The sequence below is a fragment of the Oryctolagus cuniculus genome, chromosome 6 (assembly GCF_051225735.1).
Source record: "Oryctolagus cuniculus isolate XC-2025 breed Fujian yellow rabbit chromosome 6, ASM5122573v1, whole genome shotgun sequence".
Classification (NCBI taxonomy): Eukaryota; Metazoa; Chordata; class Mammalia; order Lagomorpha; family Leporidae; genus Oryctolagus; species Oryctolagus cuniculus.
Window position 1 is genome coordinate 61020204 of NC_142872.1, and position 26636 is coordinate 61046839.

The 26636-nt window shown below is 39.6% G+C and overlaps 1 protein-coding gene across 4 annotated transcripts in view; it reads left to right on the forward strand.

The window, feature by feature from the left end:
• Nucleotides 1-26636, forward strand: part of CREBRF (CREB3 regulatory factor) — an 89000-nt gene that overhangs the window by 58702 nt on the left and 3662 nt on the right. For 3 of the 4 annotated variants that reach the window (XM_070076425.2, XM_008255394.5, XM_070076424.2), the window contains 2 exons: nt 7974-8096; nt 18174-23791. In XM_070076425.2, coding sequence (XP_069932526.2) covers nt 7974-8096; nt 18174-18289 — 239 coding nt within the window. In that variant the 3' untranslated portion in view covers nt 18290-23791. Of the gene's footprint in view, nt 1-7973; nt 8097-18173; nt 23792-26636 lie in introns of those variants that run through there. The other variant, XM_089336215.1, reaches the window with a different exon arrangement.

The following is a 26636-nucleotide window of genomic DNA, read 5'->3' on the forward strand; positions in this document are numbered from 1 at the left end:
TTTATTTATTTATTTGAAAGTCAGATTTACACAGAGAGAGACAGAGAGGCAGAGTGAGAGAGACAGAGGTCTTCCATCCTCTGGTTCATTCCCCAATTGGATACAATGGCTGGAACTGTGCCGATCCAAAGCCAGGAGCCAGGAGCTTCTTGTAGGTCTTCCATGGGGGTGCAGGGGCCCAAGAACTTGGGCCATCTTCCACTGCTTTCACGGGTCATAGCAGAGAGCTGGGTTGGAAGTGGAGCAGCCAAGACTTGAACCAGCACTCATATGGGATGCTGACACCGCAGATGGTGGCTTTACCCACAACGTTACAGTGCCGGCCCCTCTTTTGTCTTAATGTTGGCCATGTCTATAAATGATACCATGGACTAGTCTGCTGCAGTTTGTAGGTATAGAAGTGTGGCTTTAAGATGAATAATTCTGATGAGTTCAGTGTCAGTCTTCTGGCAAATGTGATAGCCAGGGCCTTATTCTTGGTGTTGAGGGGGACAATGGTAGCTGCCCCCTTGTCCTACTGCAAGCCTGAGTGATGCCGGGGCTTGTGACACCAATTACTATGGCTCTAGGACTATGTGATACACATGGACCCATCCTCTGGTGGTTCTGCTAGGTGAGTCCAGGTGGTACAATGGCTTATAATGCCAATAGCCCTAGTTCTAGGACTAGGGGATAAGAACTCAACCCTGTTTCAGTCCTACAAGACAACTACTAGGTATACAGGAGATTTTTATTCTGGAGGGCATGAGTCCAGGGAGGTGGAATGCAGGTAGATCCCTCCCTGTTTCCACCGGGTAGATTCCAGTGGCACCAAGAAACTTAGAACGAATTGTTTGGGGCCAGGGCTGTGACACAGTAAGCTGTGGCCTACAGTGCTGGCATCCCATATGGGTACCAGTTCGAGTCCCTGCTGCTCCACTTCTGATCCAGCTCTCTGCTAATGTGCTTGAGAAGGGCACAGAAGATGGCCCAAGTCCCTGGGCTCCTGCATCCCATGTGAGATCCAGAAGAAGCTCCTGGCTCCTGACTTTGGCCTGGCCCAGCCCTGGTCATTAAGACCATTTCGGGAATGAGCCAGCAGGTAGAAGATCTCCCTCTGTCTCTCTTTCTCTCTCTGATTCTGTATGTAACTCTCTTTCAAATAAATAAATCTTTACAAAAAAAAAAAAAAAACCAGCTTGTTACAGTACTGGTGTTGTAGGGTACAGCAGGGTCATTATCCAGATCTCCCAGAGTGGGAACAGATTTTTTAGGGGCTGTTTCTGGTGTTAACCCCCAGATACTAAGGTGAATCCCCCTTGCTTACACAGAGTGGGTAAGCATAGCTTTGGGGCTAATGCCCAAAAAATCCCACAGTTGCAGGATGCCAAGGATTTGTCCTTTGCCCCACATGTTGTCCTAACTCTGACTATGATACTGATAGGAGAACAGAGGTGTGCTGTGTTAACTTTTCGCTGCCAAGTATAATACTCTGCAGGAGTGGGGGAGGGGAAGGAAACAAGGCGGCATCCCTGCTCCAAGCCCAGCTGTTGCTCAGATCCCAGTCATCTCGCCAGACTAAAGTATAAGTCAGTAGGTGAGTGTGGAATTCCCTCTCAGCTAAAACTATGAGTGGCGGGGCACACAGCGATTTCTTCCTACCTTGGCATGGTAAGATGGCAGCCACTGTTGGCAGCTGGCTGTGTTGTACAACTGGATGCAGCCATGTCTCTGTCTCCTCTGGTCCCATGCAGTCTTTGTGCTTTTTTTTTTCCCCACTTCTTTGCTGAAAATTTACGTCAGTCAGATCCCCGGAAAGATAGTCCCTGCTCTGTTCTTTTAATATCCCAGAGCAGCTTAATTTAGTGTGGCTATACCCTATTCTGCCATCTTGGGTCTCCCTTTTCAGAATTTTATTCACCGCCTGTTAACTTCGCTGACTACTCTTTTTTCTTTGGTTTTGTTATTTATTTTTCTTGTGTTCTTCCCAGCTTTTGGCTAGTCTCCTTTTTATTCATCAGTTCAGTTAGCCACATGTTCACTTTCATTCATTCTTTTTTTTAAGACTTATTTTACATATTTGAAAGGTAGAGTGATAGGGAGAGAAGGAGAGACAGAGAAAGGTCTTCCATCTGTTGGGTTGCTCCCCAAATGGTTGCATCAGCCAGGGTTGTGCCAAACCAAAGCCAAGAGCCAGGAACTCCATCCCAGTCTCCCACGTGGGTGGCAGGGGCTCAAGTACTTGGGTCATCATTGGTTGTTTTCCCAGGCACACTGGCAGGGAGTTGGATTGGAAGTGGCACTCTGATAATGGGATGCTGGTGTCCCAGTATTAATCTGCTGTACCACAGCCTGGCCCCATTTTTATTCATTCTTTTCTTCCTTTTAGTATGTATGTCTGTATCTGTGGCTCCTCAAAGCCATATTTCATCTGTACATGAATGAACTGATCCACTTGTTACCACCATAATTTGTTACTTCAATTTTACAGTTGTAGTCCATTTTGTTGACTGACTATAATTTCCCTTGTATTAAGTAATGAAATTTTTAACCTTTGTGCGGATAGCTTAGATCTCTGTTTCCCAAAATTTGACTGCTTGTTGGAATGTCTGAGCACTTTTTTTTTTTAAAGATTTATTTGAAAGGCACAGTTTACAGAGAAAGGACACACACACACACACACACACAGAGAGAGGGAAAGTGAGAGGGGGGAGAGAGAGAGAGAAATCTTCCATCCTCTGGTTTACCCCCCAAATGGCCACAACAGCTGGAGCTGGGCCAGTTTTTAGTCTGAAGCCAGGAGGCAGGGGCTTCTCCCACATGAGTGCAGGGACCCAAGGACTTGGGCCACCTCCCAGTGCTTTCCCAGGCATATTAGCAGGGAGCTGAATTAGAAGTGGAGCAGCGAGGACTTGAACTGTCACCCATATGGGATGCCACGATTGCAGGCAACAGCTTTACTACGCCACAGTGCCAGCTCCTTGAGTACTTTTTTTTTTTTTTTTAAGATTTATTTATTTCTTTGAAAGTCAGTTACACAGAGAGAGAAGGAGACGCAGAGAGAAAGAAAGGTCTTCCATCTGCTGGTTCACTCCCTAACTGGCTGCAACAGCCGGAGCTGAGCTGATTAAAGCCAGGAGCCAGGAGCTTCTTCTGTGTCTCCCACGTGGGTGCAGGGGCCCAAGAACTTGGGCCATCTTCTACTGCTTTCCTGAGAGCTGGATTAGAAGTGGAGCAGCCAGATAAAACCGGCTGGGTTTCATCCATATGGGATGCCAGTACTGCAGGCAGCAGCTTTACCTGCTGTGCCACAGTGCCAGCTCCCTGAGTACTTTTAAAATACAGATTTTTTAGGCTTCTCCTCAGATCTTCTGAATTGGTATCTGCAAGTGGAGCACAGGAATCCGTATTTTTAGCTTTCCTAGGTTATTCTTATGTAATCATCTGGCATATTTGGAAAGCATTGGTTTTGATATAAACAGAGTGCATCCCAGTCTTTCACATCATTGTACCTCTAGAAAATCATCTCTCAGGCATCCATGTGTAAGAAGGAGTAGGCTGCTTAGAGGAGGAGATCCTTCCAGGCCGAGGAGATCTTTATCTCTTGTATCTGGAACTCTTTCATAGCAAGCACATTAGGGGATTGGGAAATTTTTTTGATAAAAACCACCACCTCCCTTGCTCAGTTTAAGCCTGGTATCATGACAGTTGGTATGTTCCTTTGCCTCTAAAACTGTCTTCTTCAGTGTGTGACTCTTGGGTAAATTGTGTCTGAAAGTGGAACAGTATGCAAAATGATCAATTTTTTAAAAAAGATTTATGTATCTAGTTTAAAGGCAGAGTTACAGAGAGTACTCTTCCATCCACTGACTCATTCCTCCTGTAGCCTCAATGACCAGGCTGGGCCAGGCCAAAGTGGGGAGCCAAGGAGCATCTTCTGGGTCTCCCACATGGGTGCAGGGGCCCAAGCACTTGGGCCATCCTCTGATGCTTTCCCAGGCACATTAGCAGAGAGCTGGATAGGAAGTGGAGCAGCCAAGACTCCAACCAGTGTCCGTTTAGGATGCTGGTGATGCAGGTGGCAACTTTACCTGGTATGCTACAGTGCCAGCCCCAATTATGATTTGTTTCCAGGGATTTTCTTAAGTTTAGCAAGAGGTCTGGGATGTATGCACTCAATAAACTTTGTGCAGCTTTCTTAATCCTTTACCTTGATTATCTTATTTCCATTTGTGAGGGTAGAAAGAGGATTACCAGCTGTGAAGTTTACAACTTGTGAAATGAACTGATGTTTTTATTCTTAATGGCCACTCAGAAACTCTAATCAAGATAAACAAATTAGGTAAAACAATAGTTGGTTTGTTGGAATGGAAGTAATATCCATTTTCTTATATTCTTTCTTGCTGTTGAAGCAGAGCTCCCATCTGCTGGTTCACTTCTCAAATACTCACAACCACTAGGGCTCAGCTGGGACCAGGAACTCAAAGGTCTCCTCGTGAGTGGCAGGGACTCAACTATTTGAACTGTCACCTGCTGCCTCCCAGGGTCTGCATTGGTAGGAAGCACTTGATGATAGGGGATGTGGGTATTTTAACTGCTAAACCAAATGCCCACTCCTTGTTGAAGCATTTTGACCTTGAGCTCTGTGAGTGATGCTTAGTTTTTCCTAGGTATCCAGGAGTTACTCTATTACTGCTTTGTGGAGCAATTACTATCTATTATCTGTCTGTTAACCCATGGGTTTCTAAAATTTGTGATTCAAAATCAAAGACATTTGAAAAATATCTTTAAGGCATTTTATAAGAATAGAGGCTTGTCAAGTTAATATCTTGAAAAGTGAGGCCATTAAAAAGAACATCTATAATTACTATAATTTCATACAAGGAATGACATTTTTGAGAGCTAGATGCTTTTATTTCTAAAGCCACAGTTTCATGGCAGAGTGAGAGCTCTTCCCCTATACCCTTTCTTTGCCTCCTCTGCCCTCTCCTCTCCAACAGTGTGCTTGGATGGCCACTGCCAAGATTTGAGAAGACCTATTCTGCTCTGTTTGTTTTTTAACTTTTATTTAATAAATATAAATTTCCAAAGTACAACTTTTGGGATATAGCAGCCTTTTCCCCCCATAACCACCCTCCCACCTGCAACCATCCCATCTCCCATTCCCTCTCCCATCCCATTCTTCATCAAGATTCATTTTCAATTATTTTTATATACAGAAGATCAATTTAGTATATACTAAGTAAAGATTTAAACAGCTTGCACCCACACAGAAACACAAAGTATAAAGTACTGTTTGAGTACTAGCTATACTGTTAATTCACACAGTACAACACATTAAGGACAGAGATCCTACATGGGGAGTAAGTGCACAGTGACTCCTGTTGTTGATTTAACAATTGACACTCTTATTTATGACATCAGTAATCACCCGAGACTCTTGTCATGAGCTGCCAAGGCTATAGAAGCCTCTTGAGTTTGCCAACTCCAATCTTATTTAGACAAGGCCATAGTCAAAGTGGAAGTTCTCTCCTCTCTTCAGAGAAAGGTACCTCCTTCTTTGATGGCCCATTCTTTCCACTGGGATCTCACTCACAGAGATCTTTCATTTAGATTTTTTTTTCTTTTGTGCCAGAGTGTCTTGGCTTTCCATGCCTGAAGTATTCTCATGGGCTTTTTAGCCAGATCCGAATGCCTTAAGGGCTGATTCTGAGGCCAGAGTGCTGTCTAGGACATCTGCCATTCTATGAGTCTGCTGTGTATCCTGCTTCCCATGTTGGATTGTTCTCTTCTCCTGTTTTATTTTTCATTTTATAGTGTTTCTTTTTTCTTTTAAAGCTAATTTTTTAACTTGCTAAATATAGGAGAAACTCATTGTTTAAGTCCAGATTCTTGCCAATGTCCTTACTTGTATTTGAACAAATAGTGGTCTGTCTCATTTATTCATGGAGAAAAAGCATAAGGGGATCAATGCTGTGGCGAAACAGGTTAAGACAAAGTCTGTGGTGCCAGCATCCTGTTTTTATTTTTATTTTTATTTTATTTAATGAACATAAATTTCCAAAGTACAGCTTATGGATTACAATAGCTTCCACGCCCCCCCCCCCCCCATCAGCATCCATTTTGATTCCTGTTCAAATCCCAACTGCTCCACTTTGAATCCAGCTCTCTGCTAATGTGCCTGGGAAGGCAGTGGAGGATGGCCCAACTGATTGGGCAGCTGCACTCAGGTGGGAGACCTGGATGAAGCTCCTGACTCCCAACTTTAGCCTGGCTTAGCCCTGGTCCTTGTCGCCATTTGAAAAATGAATCAGCAAATACAAGATTCTCTCTCTCTCTTTCTCCTTCTCTTTTAACTCTGCCTTTCAAATAGATAAATAAACGAAGAAGCATACATTGTTGTTTCATATTGTCCTATGGGTTAGTTGTACTTTCTTTGTTTATTTTAATATTGGCCCTGCATATAGTTTTAACTTGTTTCCTTCCCCATTATTTCTTATTTTCTCTGTTTAACCTCTGTCTAGATTGCCCTTTTTTCAGTATTTTCAGTATTACTAGTTGAGGAAGAGCAAATCTATAATAGAGAGATTACTGCTTAGGGCGGCGCCACGGCTCAATAGGCTAATCATCTGCCTTGCGGCGCCAGCACACTGGGTTCTAGTCCCGGTCAGGGCGCCGGATTCTGTCCCAGTTGTCCCTCTTCCAGGCCAGCTCTCTGCTGTGGCCCGGGAGTGCAGTGGAGGATGGCCCAAGTGCTTGGGCCCTGCACCCCATGGGAAACCAGGAGAAGCACCTGGCTCCTGCCTTCGGATAGGCACGGTGCACCGGCCACAGTGCGCCGGCCGCGGCGGCCATTGGAGGGTGAACCAACGGCAAAGGAAGACCTTTCTCTCTGTCTCTCTCTCTCTCTCTCACTGTCCACTCTGCCTGTCAAAAAGAAAGAGAGAGAGAGAGAGATTACTGCTCTATGGTTTCTTTATGCATGGCCTCACAGATTGAATTAGGCCAGGAAATCTCTTCTCTTTTTCTCTCCTCCCCTCTCCCCATCCCTCTCCCTCCTTCCCTCTTTCTTTCTTTTGAGAAAGTTTGATGAGATCCATTTTATTTCTTCATTGAATTTTTGATATAATTCACCATAAAAACTCTCTGGATTTTCTTTTGGGAAGAGTTTTTGGTTTTTAATTCCTGTACTAGAAATAGACTATTCAATTTTCCATTTCTTCTTGTTGTTGATTTTGTTAAGATGCATTTTCAAAAAAATTTGTCCATTTCCTTCAAATTCATTGTATTTTCTTCTTATCAGTTTCATATTTATAGATTCTGAAGTAATAACCTTTTTTTTCATTCTGGATGTAGGTGATTGGTGTTTTCTTTTTCTTTTTTGTGATCGATTTTCCTTAAGGGGATAGAGGGTAGGTTGTGAATTCTGTTGATCTTTTCAAAGAACCAGCTTTTGGCCTTGTTAATTTTCTTTATTGTGTATATTTGTGTGTTTTCTGCTTTGTTGATTTCTGCTGTTTATTATTTCCTTCCTTCTCTTTACTTTTGTTTTACTTTGCTTTTTTTAAGCTTTTTAAAGTGGTGAAACTTGTTTGTAAAGCCTTTCTCTTTGAAGAACTTGGTTTGATTTATTTAATAAACATTTACTGTGATTTGATGTGCCAGGCATTTTCATAGGTCTTACAGCTATGAAAACAAGTAAGTCAAATTGCTTACAGGCCAGTAGACATTGATGTGTATCTACATGTGTTACCAAAAGCGACACATTATTTGATGTTAGTCTCTTTCGCTAGGAAGACTTATAACCATCATTACTTAATGTTTTCTTATATATTTTTAATTTTTAAAAGGTGAAAGATTTACATGATCTGAAGAGAAACCAGAGTATATTGTATTCTCTGTTTTTAATTAATATTTATTCCTACATAATTAAAAGCAAGCTCTTCCTTGTTAGTGACCTGGTCCAAATTGTTTTTTTTTTTTCTGTTCTACAGATAATTTATTGTTTGTAATAAACTCCATCAAACAAGAGATTGTAAACCGGGTACAGAATCCAAGAGAGGAGAGAGGACCCAACATGGGACAGAAGCTTGAAATCCTTATAAAAGATACTCTTGGTAAGAAGCAAATTGGATAAATTCATAACAAATAGTAACATATCGTATATGATTTAAGTAGGTATTAAAAGTTATTTTAGTTTAAGGAAAATGTCAAGTGCTTTCATTGTAGTTACTCCCCTTAGAATAGTTTTGCCTTTTGAGATTCAGTGTTTGTAAACATGTACTCCTGGTTCCTACAATATGTAATTTAGTCTTAATTGCTGACAAATGTAGACAAACGTAGAGCAACTTTAACTTTCCTTTTGGGAGGAAGGAGGGAAGACTCTGAGCTGTCAGGCGTCTGACTTGCAGTTTAATTTTTTACTTGTTTGTTGTACTCAGTAACATTTTTCACAGGATTCTAAGAAAGTCAGTTATCTGATTTCCCATTCCTATACAGATTGTACAGTGTAAGGAGGGTCAGAGAGGCAGGCATGCAGAACCAGGCAGACTAAGAGATGACAGGGAGGAGAGAGACAGTCAGTGTGGACACAGACAGGGTAACTATAACGGTCCAGGAGCTCAGCTACCATGGGTACACACCACCTTACAGGTCAGTGGCACGCTAAGACTGTCACAACAGAGAACAGACCTTGAAAACCCCCTAAATTCAGTTGATAGAATGGAAGCTAAAATGTTTATCTTGAACAAAACTATATTTATACTGAAAATGACCTTAGGGTTACAAGTAGATCCTAAATATCGGTCTTTTTCTAAACTGTTAAATTATTTTCTACTTTTGTGTAGGTTATTCTAGTACCAAAATGGTAAATTCATTACTTGTTAAGCAAAACAGAGTAGTAAATATGAATTTGTTTGCCTTTTTCTTTAAATAGATTGATGCTATTTTAATATTTTTTTATTTAATTTTTAGAATTTATTTTCTTTGAAAAGCAGATAGAGCAAATTCCTATCCACTGATTTACTACCCAAAAGCCTGGGTTGCACCAAGTTGAAGCCAGAAGCCAGGAACTCAGCCCAGGTCTCCCTTGTGCAGAGTCTCAATGGCCTCCCAGGATGGATATTAGCAGGAAACTGGAATCAGGAGCAGATCTGAGACTCAAACCCAGGCACTCCAATATGGGATGTGGGCATCCACTGCTAGGCCAAATACCTGCCCTTTAATTTGTTCTTTAATAGTTTATGTATTATTTCAAAGCATTTTGATCTTTTTTTTTTTTAAGATTTATTTATTTACTTAAGAGGCAGAGTTAGAGACAGAGAGAGAAAGTGACAGAGAATGAGGTCTTCATCCACTAGTTGATTCCCCAAATGGCTGCAATGGCCAGAGGTTAGCAGATCCAAAGCCAGGAGCCAGGAGCTTCTTCCAGGTCTTTCATGCAGGTGCAGGGGCCCAAGTACTTGGGCCATCTTCTACTGCTTTCCCAGGCCACAGCAGGGAGCTAGATCAGAAGAGGAGCAGCCAGGACTTGGACCAATGTCCATATGGGATGCTGGTGCTGCAGGCACATGCTTAACTTACTGTGCTACAGTGTCAGCTCCATGATCTACGCTTTTTATTTTATTTTATTTTAAAAAATATTTATTTATTTGAAAGGCAGAGTTACAAGAGGCAGAGGCAGAGAGAGAGAAGTCTTCCATCCACTGGTTTGCACCACAGGCGGTGGCCTAGCCCACCACGCCACAGTGCTGGCCTCTATCTGTGCTTTGTAAAAAGCGTTTTGAGGCTGGCGCCGCAGCTCACTCGGCTAATCCTCTGCCTGCGGCGCCGGCACCCCGGGTTCTAGTCCCAGTTGGGGCGCCGGATCCTGTCCCTGTTGTTCCTCTTCCAGTCCAGCTCTCTGCTGTGGCCCAGGAGTGCAGTGGAGGATGGCCCAAGTGCTTGGGCCCTGCACCCACATGGGAGACCAGGAGGAAGCACCTGGCTCCTGGCTTCAGATCGGTGCAGCGCTGGCCATAGAGGCCTTTTGGGGGCTGAACCAACGGAAAAGGAAGACCTTTCTCTCTCTTACTGTCTAACTCTTCCTGTCAAAAAAAAAAAAAAGCATTTTGAGTCTTCCTTTGTTAGGCAGAAAAGGGAATTGAATATTACAAGAAAAAAATTTTTTTCATTAAAAGACCTTGTATATACATTTATAAGCTTGCATATTCTCTCTATACATTTTTTAAAGATTTATTTATTTATTTGAAAGGCAGAGTTCCAGAGAGGCAGAGGCAGAGAGAGAGAGAGAGAGAGAGAGAGAAAGTCAGTCAGTCTTCCATCCACTGGTTCACTTCCCAAATGGCTGCAATGGCTGGAGCTGGACCCATCTGAAACCAAGAGCCTGGAGCTTCTTCTGGGTCTCCCACACAGGTGCAGGGGCCCAAGGACGTGGAACATCCTCCGTTGCTTTCCCAGGCCATAACAGAGATCTAGATTGGAAGTGGAGCGGCTGGGACTCTAACTGGTGCCCATATGGGATTCTTGTACTAAAGGTGGCAGCTGTTAGCAGATACACCACAACAATGGCCCCCTTCCCTCTACACTTGAAAGTCAGTTTTACCAGATACAAAATCCTTGACCTATATTTTCTTAAACTGAATATTTTTAGTATGTTTCTTCATTTTCTTCTGGCATAAAATATTGCTATTAAAAAGCTAATAATTGCTTAATTATTTTTTCCTTATCATTTATTTCCTGATTTTGCCTGGATGCTGGAAGGATTTTCTCTTTTCTTTGAAATTCTAGTGTTATAAGCCGGCGCCGTGGCTCAATAGGCTAATCCTCCACCTTGCGGCGCCGGCACACCGGGTTCTAGTCCCGGTTGGGGCACCGGATTCTGTCCCGGTTGCCCCTCTTCCAGGCCAGCTCTCTGCTATGGCCAGGGAGTGCAGTGGAGGATGGCCCAGGTGCTTGGGCCCTGCACCCCATGGGAGACCAGGAAAAGCACCTGGATCCTGGCTCCTGCCATCGGATCAGCGCGGTACGCCAGCTGCAGCGGCTGCCATTGGAGGGTGATCCAACGGCAAAGGAAGACCTTTCTCTCTCTGTCTCTCTCTCTCACTCTCCACTCTGCCTGTAAAAAAAAAAAAAAATAAAAATAAAAAAATAAAAAAAAATGAAATTCTAGTGTTTTTCCAGGCTGTATCTGAGAATTGGCCATTTTAGGTTGATAATCTCCTTTATGTACAGTGCTTTTTCAATTTGTAGATTCTAATTTTTTAACTTAGTGTTAACCTGTTGCCTTGCTTTTCCTCCAGCAGGATGCTACTGCTCTTCTCTGTGTATCTTCAGTATTTGTCACTTTTTCCTGAATCTCTTTTTATCTCTTCATTTCTTCTTTATTTTAAAATTCTTTCCTTTTCATTTTCTCTTTTTCTTAAAGTCCTTTTCACTTTCTCTTTCTCTTAAAGAATTATTTGCTTTGTTATTTACTATACCTATATTTCTTTTAATTTTGTTTTAATTTTAGAAATTAGCTTTTCCTTTTATATCTAATTATTTTCTCACCTTACCTCTGAGTTTTTCTACTTCTGACTTGTGTTCTTTCATGTCTTAAAGCATTTTCATTAATGTCTTTGGTTCATTTTGAAATAATAGTAGGTGATGATTTTCATCCATTTTGGGATCATGTCTTTAGGCACACTCACTGTTAAAGAGATGTTCTTGTTTTTCTTAGAATAACTTTTTTTTTTTTTGACAGGCAGAGTTAGACAGTGAGAGAGAGAGAGAGAGAGAGAGAGAAAGGTCCACCTTCCATTGGTTCACCCTCCAAATGGCCACTACAGCCGGTTGCTCATTTGTATGTAGAATTAGTTTGGAAAGTGAAGCTACAGGTAGAAGATCTCTTTCTCTCTGTCCCTATGCCTTTCAAATAAGTAGATTAAATCTTTAAAAAAAAAGCATGTAGCCACTTTTAAAATAGAAATATATATGTTATATATAAATATATAAATATCTATGTAATATATTTAATAAAATATATATTGTAAAAATATATATAATATATGTAATTATATAATATAATATTAATATATTATACAATATTATATATTATTATATAGAATATATTAATATTATATAATGTAATATTATATAATGTGATATAATATATATTGTATGATTATGTAATATATTACATAATATAATATAATTCATAATTTAATTATAATACATTATATAATTATATGTATTATATATAATTATATTATAATGTATTATATAATTACATATAATTATATATGATATAATATAATATATGATATAATATAATATTATGTATTATATTATGACATTATATTATATATTATATATTATTATACATAATATATATTTTATTATGTATTTTATTGTTATATATAATATAATATATAATATATTAATATATATTTTATTATGTATTTTATTGTTATATATAATATATAATATATAATATTGTATATTATATTATAACATTATATTATATACATAACTTAGTATAATTATATAATATTTAAAAGTATATGTGAAAAGGCAGAGTGACAGAGGAGAAGAGACACAGAACAAAGATATTCATCTGCTGGATTACTTCCCAAATGGCTGCACTGGAGCAGGAGCCAGGACCTCCATTGAGGTCTCCCACTTGGATGGCAGGAACTCAAGTACTTGAGCCATCAACTCTTGCCTTCCTAGGTGCATTAGCAGAGAGCTGGAACTGAAGAGGAGGTAATGGGCTTCCAGCCAGCATCTGCAAGCATCCATTTACCTACTGTACTCCAGTGGTGGCCCCAGCTAAGTGCTTTCTGAAATTTCTTGTTCTGTTCTCCTTCCCTCATTTTGTCTGCACTCTCTTTCTCTTCCACATCTTTTGTTTTGCCCAATATTAATTCCACTTCTGGAGATTTCTTCTGGAGATTTCTTATCAGTGCTGACTCTTATCCAATAAGAGAGAACCGGGGTGGTCAATTTTCTAACTTCTCAGAGGCTAGACTATGTTGTGGTTTTTTTTTTTTTTTTTGACAGGCAGAGAGAGGCTAGACTATGTACCCTTTTCCCCTTACTGTGTACATGCACCTTGTACTCACTCCTGGGATGCCCAGAGTCTCTCAAAACTTTAGCTGCACTTCTCAAGTTGGCCCCTGGGTGTTCAGTGAGAAACCTATTGGCTGTTTTCAGCTTCTTTTGTTCTGAGGTCCATTGCTCCCTTTTGGCTCATTCTACATCAGTACCGATCATACTGATTCCATACAGGTTATTGTGGTTGAATGTTGGGGTTCATTGGAATACCTTGTTGTTGATGACTGTTTTCCATTTAGTTATTCGAAACTGTTTTCACCATTTAGTTATTCTGTTTTTATAGGGGATATTGGATATTAAAATCTCCAATCTCCAAACAGCTGTCTTCCCAGAATTTCTCTCTGTACCAGCTTAAATATTTTTCCTTAAAGATTTAGTAGAATACTCACTGGTATACCAGAAACTTACTCGTCTAATGTCCTTGTTTTGGGTAACTCTTTGAAAACCTTCTCTATCGCTTATATATGATAATTCATCAGATTACAACCTCTTCCTGAGTAAGTTTTTTTAAAAGATTTATTTATTTATTTAAAAGGCGGAGTTAGAGAGAGAGGCAGAGGAGAGAGAGAGAGATTCATCTTTCATCTGCTGGTTCACTTTCCAAATGGCCTGGGCTGGGCCAGGCCGAAACCAGGAGCTCCATCTGGGTTTCCCACGTGGGTGCAAGGACCCAAGCATTTGGACCATCTTCTTTCCCAGGTGCATTAACAGAGAACTAGATAGGAAATGGAGCCAGCTGGAATTGGTGCCCATATGGGATGCCTGCATTGTAGGTGGCAGCTTAACACTGGCTTCAAGAATCAGTTCTTGAATTTACCAGTCCTAATTCTTTGAGCTACTAGGTGCTTAATTCATTTTATTCTTTCTTGTTAATTTACATAAATAAAAGCCTTTCTGATTTCTTCTTAAAGCTGCTTTAGCTGTACTTTTTAAGTCCTGATATCATATATTTGTTATTTCTGAATGTATTACAGTTTTATGTTTAATTTACTCTTTGACTCAAGAAATCTGTGAGACTTAAAATTTCTTGGGAGGTGAGGATTATTTTCTCGTTTTGTTACTAACTAATACTTTTGTGATTTACAGATTTTTTTAGCTACCTAATACATGCTTATAATTTTAAATGTTCTGTGGACATTTGAAAAGAAGATGTATTTTCTGTTTTATATTCAGACTGCCATATATTTTGACTAGATAATCTTAATTAGATATTCTCTTTTTTTGTGGTTCTATCAATAAGTTTTCTGGGACCCGGCGCCGTGGCTCACTTGGTTAATCCTCCGCCTGCAGCGCCGGCATCCCATATGGGCACTGGGTTCTAGTCCCAGTTGCTCCTCTTCCAGTCCAATTCTCTGCTGTGGCCTGGGAAGGCAGTGGAGGATGGCCCAAGTGCTTGGGCGCCTGTACCTGCGTGGAAGACTGGGAAGAAGCACCTGGCTCCTGGCTTCGGATCAGTTTAGCTCCAGCCGTGGCAGCCATTTGAGGGGTAAACCAACAAAAGGAAGACCTTTTCTCTCTGTCTCTCTCTCTCACTAACTCTAGCTGTAAACAAACACACACACACACACACACACAAAGTGTGTGCTGCTTAAAAAATAAATAAATAAATAAATTTTCCCCCCGTATAATAAACATCTGAGAGAAGCTACTTATGAAGGAAAAGGATTTATTTTGATTTATGGTTTTGGAAGTTCACAGTCCAAGATTGGGTGGCTGCTTTGGTCTGGTGTCTGGTGAGTGCAATGGATGGTGAAACACATGTGGAGAATCACAAAGAATCCAAGAAGCAGAGAGAGCAAGGCCAAACTCAGCTAAAATGACCAGCCTTCTCATGAGGACTACCTTGAGAGCATGCCCAGTGACCTAAGGACCTCCTCTCCCAAACACCATCAAGTCTTCACTTCTCCCAGTAACACCAGCATGGGGCCAAGTCTTTATGGGCACTGAGGAATACTGAAATTAATATCCAGACTTATAGTGGTGGAGGGGATCCATGTACTCTGGGTATACGCTAGAAAGGTTCCCAACAAGGTGTTTCAGATTCATCTTTTATTTTCTTTGTTTTTCTGTTGAATGCTTTGTTTCTGTGGATATTTGTGGGAGGGATATTTGAAGATAATTTGTTAATGTGATTTCTTCATCCCTAACTGTGTCAGCATGTGTATCTTACAACCAAGGACCTTCATCCAAGTTTTTCACATTGGTGTAAAATCTAATATGTGGGCCGGTGTCACAGCTCAATAGGCTAGTCCTCCACCTAGCGGCACCGGCACACTGGGTTCTAGTTCCGGTCGGGGCGCCGGATTCTGTCCCGGTTGCCCCTCTTCCAGGCCAGCTCTCTGCTGTGGCCCAGGAGTGGAGGATGGCCCAAGTGCTTGGGCCCTGCACCCCATGGGAGACCAGGAGAAGCACCTGGCTCCTGCCTTCAGATCGGCGCGGTGTGCCACCTGCAGCGCGCCAGCCGTGGTGGCCATTGGAGGGTGAACCAACGGCAAAAGGAAGACTTTTCTCTCTGTTTCTCTCTCTCACTGTCCACTCTGCCTGTCAAAAAAAAATCTAATATGTGGAATCCTTATTTAAAATTCCCCTAGTTGTCTTTTAATGTCCCTTGTAGCCTTTTTGTTTGCTTGTGATCAAGTTGAAGAGCACGCATTGCGTTTAGTTTCATTTCTTTTTCTCCTATAATCTACATCAGTCTCCAGACTTTTTAATGAAATATTCAGGTAGTTGATGTTGTAAACTGTCTTATTATTTGGATTTATCTGTTTCTTCATGACTAGATGTAGTTAAATATTTTGGCAAGAATACATCTTATGACTTGAGCTGCACTTGTCTTAACTGTAAAGGAACAGTTTTGAGTTTTTTTTTTTTTTCTTCATACTATTTGTTGAGCTCTTTACTTAACATAGAGTTAATCATATGTGCATAAAGTCAGTTGAGGATGGATCTCAGTAAAAATAAGAGTGGGAATAAGAGAGGGAGGAGGAAGTTTGTAACTGTAATGCTGTACAGTTCTGCATACATTCCTACAGAGTTACTTCTAAGGGGATAGCTTAAAAACTTGTCATGGGACTCCAAATCCCATTAAGCTGGGTGCCATCTTAAGTGTTAAGGTGATCATATTAAATGTTAAAGTGAACATATAGATAGGATTAAGTGTTAAAGTGATCATATAAATAGCATCAAGTGTCTAGTAATAATAATAGATAGAATTAAAAAGGAGAGAGTGTTCCAACATGGGAAGCAGTCCACACAGCAAACTCATAGAATGACAATCGCTTTAAGTAACACTCTGACCTCAGAATCAGCCCTTAAGACTTCCTGGTCTGGCTGAAAAGCCTGTGAGAGCATTTTAGGCATGTAAAGCAATGACGCTGTGGCAAAAAAATCCCTCTACATAAAGGATCTCTGTGATTGAGAACCCAGCAGAAAGAAGTAGCCATCAAAGGAGGATGTACTTTTCTCTAAAGGGAGGAGAGAACTTCCACTTTGCTTATGGTGTTGTCTAAATACTGACAGAGTTTGTGTATTCGAAAGTCTTCCATAGCCTAGGCAGCTCATGTCAAGAGCCTCAGGTGGTCATTGACATCATATATAAGAGTGTTAATTGTTAAATTAACAACAGGAGTCACCGTGCACTAACTCCCCATGCAGGACCTCTGTCCTCAATGAGTTGTATAATGAGAGTTAAATGTAAAACTAGTTCTCAGTTTTTTGTGTGTGCAAATTGTTGAAATATTTACTTAGTATAGAGTTGGTCTTCTGTGTACAAAGTAAATTGAAAATGAATCTTAATGGAGAATGGTACTGGAAAGGAGGAGGAAGAGGACAGGGGATGGGAGTATGCGTGGGAGGGCAAGTATGGTGGGAAGAATAACTATATTCCTAAAGTTGTACTTAGGAAATTTGTATTCCTTAAAAATAAAATAAATAAATAAATAAATAAATAGAATGCATCTTATGTTCCTCTCACTCCATCAGCCAGGAGGCACATAAAATTAATTTGTCCCATTGTTAATCATGCCAAACTTATACATGGTTAAGATGGGGTCAGTATTTTTTAAGGTATCTTTTTCTTGTTTCTATTAAAAATGATTAAATAAATGTTTCTATTTTCACCCTTTTTATTTTTCTTAAAACTTAAATAAATATACTTGTGCCTAGGTGATTTATTAATTTTAAGTATATTTTGATATTGCTATAAAAGATGAGGAAGATGAGAAAATCAACCTGTCTGCTACTTCTGCTTCTACTTTTTCTCCTTTTAACTTTCTTATTCATTCATTTTCTTTAAAATGAAGAAAGGGAGCATAACTTTTCTCCATTAATTATAAAAATGACTAAAAACATCCTTCAGGTCTGTATTTCTAATTGCATGAGTAAACCTCCTGCCACCCCTATGGCACCTATTGAGGTTTAGAGCAGTAAGAGAGGAAGGAAACATGTTGGGTCGGGTTAGGAAGCAGTGCCTATCTGTCTTTGGGTTGGGTTTGGGTTTGGGCTGTAACTACTTGTCCTCTGCTCAGCTTTCTGATATGAATTATTCTTTGCTTGACTCTTCTAATCTTAGAATTGTGGATTTTTTTTTTAACAGGCAGAGTGGACAGTGAGAGAGAGAGACACAGAGAAAGGTCTTCCTTTGCCGTTGGTTCACCCGCCAATGGCCGCTGCGTCTGGCGCACCGCGCTGATCCGATGGCAGGAGCCAGGTACTTATCCTGGTCTCCCATGCGGGTGCAGGGCCCAAGCACTTGGGCCATCCTCCACTGCACTCCCTGGCCACAGCAGAGAGCTGGCCTGGAAGAGGGGCAACCGGGACAGAATCTGGCGCCCTGACCGGGACTAGAACTCGGTGTGCCGGTGCCACAAGGCGGAGGATTAGCCTAGTGAGCCGTGGCGCCGGCCAGAATTGTGGATTCTATAATGTGATGCATGGAATGTTTTTCTGTGCTGCGAACAATACACAACTGAACATTCATTTGGGATCTGTATCAAGCTGAGGGCCACACCTGACCCTCAGACATTTCCTACTTCTTCGCTTCCTTTCCCCCTTTCCATTTCTGTGTCTAAGTATGCCTTTTATTTTTTTTTTCTCTCCAGGTCTCCCAGTTGCTGGGCAAACCTCAGAATTTGTTAACCAGGTGTTAGAGAAGACTGCAGAAGGCAATCCCACAGGAGGCCTTGTAGGACTAAGGATACCAACATCAAAAGTGTAATCACCTTCATTGGACCACTGGTCAGAAATGTCTGTTTTTGTCATGTTATCCATTGTAAATTTTCATTCTGTTTTGCATGTCAGTTAGCATTATGTAAACATTTACAATTAGGTTACATTGTTTTAAAAACTAAATAGCATAAGTGAAGCATGATCCAAAATACTTGATTATTGCATTTTCAGAGCATAAACCGTGGTTAAAACTGCTACTGGCATCAGGATTGGAGCTCTTATTTAAGTAAATGTTTAGATCCAGATTGCAAAAATCTATTAAGGCAAAACATTTGGGAGTGACTATGCTAATAAATGCCAAGTATTGTGGCAGGTTTATGCTCTGAATCACACACAAAAAAATTGAGGAAGCATTTTTTTGAAGTTTAGATTGTTTTAGAATTACTGCTTTTGTTCTAATTTTCCACAACCATTAATCTCACTTGTACATGGCACACCCAACACTCATGACTGTGTGCCATATTAGATGTTCATTCAGAGCTCAATATGATATATATAAATATATATATATATATATAAAACCATCTGTGCAAGTAAGAAAAAAGCATATTCTTTGTGCCTTGTATTTTGGGGAAACTATAAAACTGGTAATATTTTGTATGATGAAAACCCTAATGAGGAAAAATAAGACATATAGATGGAAAAATTATGGGGTTTAAATGTTTTTTTTTTGTTCCAACTCTTTTTCAAATTTTTTGAATGTATATAGGACTATGTTGAAATGTAGATATATGCCACAGAGTCTGTGTATTGTATAAAAAACAAAAAAAAAAAAAAGAAAAAAAAAAGATGGCTCTAGAAAACTCCTATTTCGGTACTTGACCGGAAGAAGACAAATACTTGCACATTATTGCGATTGTTTTATTTTTTTGTACCAAAGACAAATGCAACTGATATGGCAAACTGCCAGTCTAAGTAAAGTTTTGCACAGCTTACATGATACTGTATGAATGTATGAAAAAAGGAGAAAAAAAGAAAAAATTAAAAGGTCAGGGTTAGGGATCTTACTGAACTGTGAATTTTATTTCTGTTTGGGTCCAATTATCTACAGAAGGAGCATCCATACATACAAATATTATTTTGCTGTTCCTCTAGTCGCTTCCATAGTAGATAAGTTGGTGGCCATTTAGATGTCTGTAAGTCTTTTATTTCTGCACTTATTGTAGGAAATTTTAATATATTTCATTTTAGTAAGCTATTGGTAAAATAGTTTTTGACTTTGAAAATTAAAGTTTATTTAGCTTATTGTAGTATACTTCCACCAAACAACCAAAATACAGATTATTTTTATTGTATTATGTATATATGTAAAGAAAGAAAAAAGCTAAAAAATATCTAATTCTTTAGTTGCCACTTTTCCAATTGATGTATTATTGTGCATGTAATATTTTCAGAGATCAACACAAGCTTAAAACAAAAACAAAAAAATTTATAGATTTTTATATTTTTGTACAGGTATTTTCAGACTAGCTTCTTCAAACTTACATGTGACTTATTCTTCTATAGTTTCTAGAATTTGAGAAACATTAACACATTTAGTTTTTAGGTGCTCTCTTTTGCTCACATAAAACAGCTTAATTAGTCAGTGTTTTAACTGTTCAAGCTTTACCTCTTGAGAGATTTCTTATGTCAAGGCAGCATTATAAATCTTTCCCACAGGTTTTTTCCATCTGTCTCTCTTACTGTGTTATTCTCAAATCTGTGCTTCAAACTCTGAAAACTGGTGGCTTAAAAACTAAAAGAAAAAACAAATATATCTAACAAAACAATACCAAAAATTTCAGACCTAGCTGCTGGGAAAATCTCTTCCTCTACTCCCCTCTTTAGAATTTATTCTCTAATTATACTTTGTCCATATAGTATGCTTCCATGTCTTTTTCTTTCTTCTCCCCCTCTTCCTCACTTGTAAGTCATAGTACATGAAGCTATAGCTTATGAAGGTTTGATTCTAGAACACACCGTAACCCAGCAGTGTTGCTAACTTGCTTCTTGACATCATGGAAAAGGAAGTCTGAGAAGGATTTTGTCTTAACACCTTAGCTAAACTGTGATGCACAAGATTTTCCTGTGTGTTTGGTGGAAATGTACCTGCTAGTGCATTCACGCTAAACAAGGAATAAGCTCAAATCTGATGGTTTAAAATGGAAGTTCATTGTTTAAAGTTTTTCCTTTTTAGGTGAGACAAGGCAAAGCACAGGTTTGCAACTTGGAAGTATGTGAAGTCTTGACAGAGTGTGTCTGGTAATTTGAAAAGTATTCCAAAATGTGGCAGTTTTGCAATCAGGTGAAAATTGCTTCATGATAGAAATTCAGCTGATGAGGTTTATAAAATTGCCCCTTTCTAGCTGCTCTGTTAGGAGTTCTGGTTTTTGATACTTTTTTCCTGTCTGCAAACCAGAATTTGATTTTTTGGTCTTGCATTTCAAAAAACAAACAAACAAACAAAAAGACTTTGAATCTGTTTAGTAGATTCCATATCCTTGCATTTCAGTGTTTTATATGTACTACTTAAGTTAAATAGTTAAAAGCTTTTAAATAGTTGAGCTTTTTAATGTTGACACTTTATTTTGTACCTATTTATATATATATGTATATCTTAGAAAAGCACTTTGTTAAAAAAAAATTGCATTTTATATGATTCCTGCCATTTGCTGCTAAATCTGGGCTGGTCAGAATGCTGCAGCGATACTTGATCTAAATAAAAACCTGGCAGTAAAATGTAGAGTGAAAGTTAAAGCCTCTTGCTGTTTTAACTTTATCATAAAGATGACATAGGCAAGCTGTGCAGCTTTACATTTTAACCAGGGGACTCTGTGGCATTTAAAACCGTCTAGAAATGGTTGTACTTTAATGCCAGTAATAATCTGCTTCCTCTATTGTCATTAAAATATATACGTTTAGTGTGTCACACAAACAAATCTTACAAGGTAATGTAAAAACCCCAACAGTTGTACATGTTCTGTTTTTGAAAATTGTGGCATGTATTTTTGGGTGAAGATCATTAGAGAAAAGCTCTCTAAAGGTTTTCTGTGTTCATACATGGTATACAGATAGCTCATAAGAAGTCCAGAATCTTCTAAGTGAAGGCATTGTGAATTCACCTCAACTAAATCCATTGTTCCAAAAGCAATTATAAACTTTGACTCTAGTACTACTATGATTTAAAAAACAAAAAAACTTCCTAGTTTCAGATACACTGGATTCTTTATAGAGCTTGTCTCCATATGAAAGCATGCTGTCCAGTTGCTCTTGTTAAGATCTTGTCTGAGTTTTGAATTGGGTGCCACACTTTTTCAGTCACTACGATTGCTTGTTCTACTGTACCATGTATGATTCTTGTCCTTTCCTCTATCCTTCATGACAGATTATGATGTGGCTTTATATTGTGCCTTACTTGTACATTTAAAACTAAACGTCTTCATTCCCTTCCACTTCCTAAATCTTTAACTTTGACCTTTTTGATGTAAGAGAATCAGAGCTATTGCAAAAGCATCATGAAGGATTTCAGATGGGTATGGTTTCAAATTCCCTCTCTTTATAGTTATTTTATATTTGTATGAAAGACCACTTTTGAATGGTCTTTGACTGTGAGAGGGAGAGATTAGCAGTAATTTTACTACATCCCTTTCCTCTGGCTTTCATGAATTTGTCATACATCTTCTTTCTGATGCTTGACTTTATTTGCTTCTTAGCAATAGTCTGCATTTAAAGAAAGGTGTGTTCAGTTCATCAGCTTGAAATTGACTTTCATTTTTCCAGATTTTTTTAGGAGAAGAGTACCCATTTTGTTTGTTTTATAAAACAGTTGACAAGTCTCTTTAAAAGAAACAGAAGTACAGTACTTTTGAAATACAATGCTGTTAGTTTGAATCTTTTTTATATATAATATTCATACAATTATCTGATGTTTGCCTTCACTAATAAAGCTGTTAGTTTATTCACCAAAATGTCAAGAATGGATGTGCTTTTCTTTATTCCATACATTTAAAAATATTTTAGCTGCTAAGATTTAGTTAACTTTCTAAGAAATGAATTAAAGTTGCCTTCAGCAGGAATTAACAAAAACTTATGTTCCCTTTCTTTATATAGTCTTCCTAAAATTCTGTTCAAGTATTTTCTAGTTAATTATGTAACAGAATGTTAGCATCTCTCCAAATCTTGAAACTTGAATTTTGAGAACGCATTGAATTATGCTTTCAGTGTTAAAGTAAAAGGTTTCAAGTATCCTTCTGGTGAAGTCTGTTGTGGAATACCATTTCCCATGGAACTGAGGCCATTTCCACAACTTTGCACAGAACTGCGGTCTTGTTCTTCCCTTGGATCATGACAAATAAGTTTCACACAGTGCCGTAATACTTGTGGATTCTTTTGTAATCTTTGTAATCTTAATAAGGGCATTATGAGAAGATGACTCCATGTTTTTTTAATATTTCAAACACATTGGGATGTAACAATGAATGTCAACTGTAGGAATGGTTGTTTCGTTTTAAGGAATAAGTTTGTTGGGGAAAGATGATGAAAATGTACTACTGAAAGTCGAACACTTCCATAGACATGTGGGATTATGTGTTCAAGCATAGTCCTCATGCTTAGTAAACTGACTGAAATTGTAGAAATTACATCTAGGAACTGAACTATGCCAAATTTCCATTATTGTTCAGAAAAGAGAGATTTAGAGGTAGTAGTGAGGGAACAGAACCTTAAAACTACTTCCAAATACTATTTTGGAATTGAAGACTTGGTGACTGGTGAAGAACATCAAAGTTGGGTATTTCAGTGTGCCAAGTTTGGGTGAACTAGGTTTGCCTCTTTCATAATAACAGTGTAAACACAATGGTGTAGTTAATTCAATTCTGGGTGAATGTGAGCAAGACTGATTACTATGTCTTGCCCTTCACCCTTTGTTTTTTTCAGAACCAAATAACAGAAATGTTTGTGTGTACTGTATCTGCCTTTCCACAACATTTTTATGACACTGTATTCCACTCACCTGCTTTTTTAAAAAAATACCTTCTTTCCCTAGGATTTGTCCTATAGCTTAGCATTTATGGTTAGCAGTGATACTAGGGCTGACAGCACAGAAGTCACAAGAGAAGAGCGGAAGGGCAAGAATTCAAAGCATTTGTTCATACAATGTGGCAACCTCTTTTGCATAGTTGCATAGGATCCTGTTTGTAATGCTATCATAAATATTCTGTAGTTTTGGTTTTTTCCTCCCTCTCCAACTGGAGCTATGACACTTTTTATTGGATTCAGTCTTGTCTCTTGTCTAGAAAGAATTTTATCTTGTTGATGCATGAGCTGTTTAAAAATTATTCTATTAAATGTTGGTTAATAGTTGTGCAGTTTTTCATTTCAGAAAAGGCAATGCAAATGTTGCCTTTGTTTCTGTCACCTTCCAACCCCTCAACACTTCTAGTCAGATACAGATTCATCAGTGTATGCGACATCCTTTGTAATTTAAAATAAAAAAAGATGAAAAGGTTTTGAATTGTTTGCCTCATGTTTTCGCTTTTCCTTTCTCTGCCTTTCTATTGCTTAACACTGTAACCATCCACTCTGCAAGACCACCTAGTCCAAAGAGGTCCCAAACTACAAAGTAGTGATCTGTGGACCGTGTTGCCCCTTTCTTGGTGCTATACAGAAAGTTGATTTTTTTTTTTGATGCTTTAGGTAGATTTTCTAGTATTTCAGTGAAACTTAGCTATTTCGTGGAATTGTTTGTTGATATATGCATTTGTATTCTTCAAAATTTAAAGCATAGTTTATACTTACCTCTTCTTGATTTTTTGGGCAAGTAACTTCTCCAGGGGAAATAAAATATTTTGGGTCTCTCGTGATTGGAACATTTATTTGTGTTGTATGTTTAATCATTCATTTAAGTTTCCAGGCTAGGCTGAGCGTTTCGTTCGAGCCTTAAGTCAGAGGATCTGTGCGAAGGCCACTGTAGGAGTTATGTGTTCTTCAGCCAACAAACTGTTGAGCACTTACTCTGCCAGGACTTGTTCTGTGTACTGGGCTATAGAGAGACTAATGCAACCTCCAGGAACCCACGGTTGGCCGAGGTGGGCAGCACGTGACACAAGAGATGTCTGAGATACGCGCAGGGCTCCGAATACATTATCACTGAAGGGTTTTCAAGGACACAAGTACCATATCTTGGGGAGGAAATGGTAGAGAAGAAATGACAGACTTGTGTCCTTGACATGCTGGACCGCTGAAGGGAACTCCTTTATTTGAAGGTCGTTGGAACCATGAGGAAGCAAAGTAGACATGCCTTCCTCCCATAGAGTGGTTCTCTTTCAGGCCGTGGTCTCTCAAGACCTCTCCTCCCAGCAGTCTCTGTCCCGGTCCTGGTTACTCCGAGGAGCTGGGTGCACCAGATCAATATAGTCCTAGGGAACTAAATTTCTTGTTTTTTGAGTAGCATCCAGTTAGATGAGTCATTTAAATGTCCCTCTACACCAACAGTGGTTAATGTTTATTTAGGCCATTGCCATGGCTCAATAGGCTAATCCTCCACCTTGCGGCGCCGGCACACCGGGTTCTAGTCCCAGTCGGGGCATCGGATTCTGTCCCGGTTGCCCCTCTTCCAGGCCAGCTCTCTGCTATGGCACGGGAGTGCAGTGGAGGATGGCCCAAGTCGTTGGGCCCTGCACCCGCATGGGAGACCAGGAAAATCACCTGGCTCCTGGCTTCGGATCAGCACAATGCGCCGGCTGCAGCGTGCTGGCCGTGGTGGCCATTGGAGGGTGAACCAATGGCAAAAGGAAGATCTTCCTCTCTGTCTCTCTCTCTCTCTCACTGTCCACTCTGCCTGTCAAAAAAAAAAATATTTAACTGTCCTTCTTTATCAGCAATAGTTTGAAACCAGGTGAGCTCTTTAGCCATAGTACCATGAAAATCTGAAAGAAAAAAAAATAAAAAGGAAATGCCTCAATATCCCACTAGAAGGTTCAGATTTGAAAGGTGTTAGGAAGTCTCAGGGGGCTGGGGTGATATTCCATAAGTCCCTGCTGGGTGCTTGCATGTTACACCTCAGCTGCTACTCTTAAGGGCCCAATGAGACCAGAGGTAATTTCCATTTTACCAAGGAGTCAGACTCAAGTGAGGGGAGACAAGGCTGAGCCCCAGTTTGTATGATAGGGAGTCCCAATTTAAAATCCATATTGCTTGCTGCATTCCAGGGACAATCTGTGCCCATCTCAAAGGGACCAGGCCAAGTCGCTGGTGGTATTTGGAAGGATGTCTGTGTAGGAGGGAAATAATGGGCTTAGAGTCTGAAAACCAAAAAAGAACTAAAGCCAAAACTAGTATATGTAGTAAGTGAAAGCTGGCCTTAGAATCAATGTAAAGGAGGGGGAGAAGAACAGGGCTGGGAGTAATTGAGGCCTGGATGTGTGGATTGCCAGATGGCACAACTGTCCCTTAAAATTGTCTTCTAGAGTGGGTGTTGTGGTACAGCTGGTTAAGCTTCATCTTGGGATGCTGGCATCTACTGCAAGCTTCTGATATGGCTTCTTACTAATGTGTCTGGGGAGGCAGCTGAAGATGGCCCAAGTATTTGGGCCCCTGCTATGCACACGGGAGATCAGGATGGAGTTCCTGGCTCCTGGCTTCATCCTGGCCCAGTCCTGGCTGTTGCCGTCATTTGAAGAGTGGACCAGCAGATGTAAGATCTCCCTCTCTGTCTTTCCCTTTGTTGCTTTGCCTTTCAAATAAATATTTTTTAAATAATGAAATACTATGAAGGACACAGAACAGAACTTGAACAAATGGAAAGATATTTCAAGTACTCAGTAGTTGTCAACATAAAGCTACCAGTTCTGAATTAAAAATGTAATATCCTGATAAAACATACCAAAAAGATTTTTTCCCAAGAGGATTTTCTTAAAAAATTAAAACTTTATATGGGGAAAAATAATAGGTGGAAGCAGACTTGAAAGTCTAGAAATATCTGTCATTTTGTTATGGTAAATGTATCAAGAACCAGTGAGAAAAAGAGGGACACTTCAGCGCCCAGTGTTAGAATAACTGAGTAACCTGGAAAAAATAAAGTTGGCTCTAAATCTCTCACCATAAGACAACATATATTTCAAAGTAGATAAAGGTCTAAAAACAACATAAAAAATGTCTTTTATGAGGGACTGGCATTATGGCATAACAAATTAAGCCACTTCCTGTGATGCCAGCATCCCATATGGGCGCTGGTTCATGTCCTGGCTGTCCCATTTTGGATCCAGCTCACTGCTGATGCACCTGGGAAAGCCCCTGCGCACACATGGGAAACCTGGAGGAAGCTCCTGGCTCCTGACCTCAGCCTGGCTCAGCCCTGG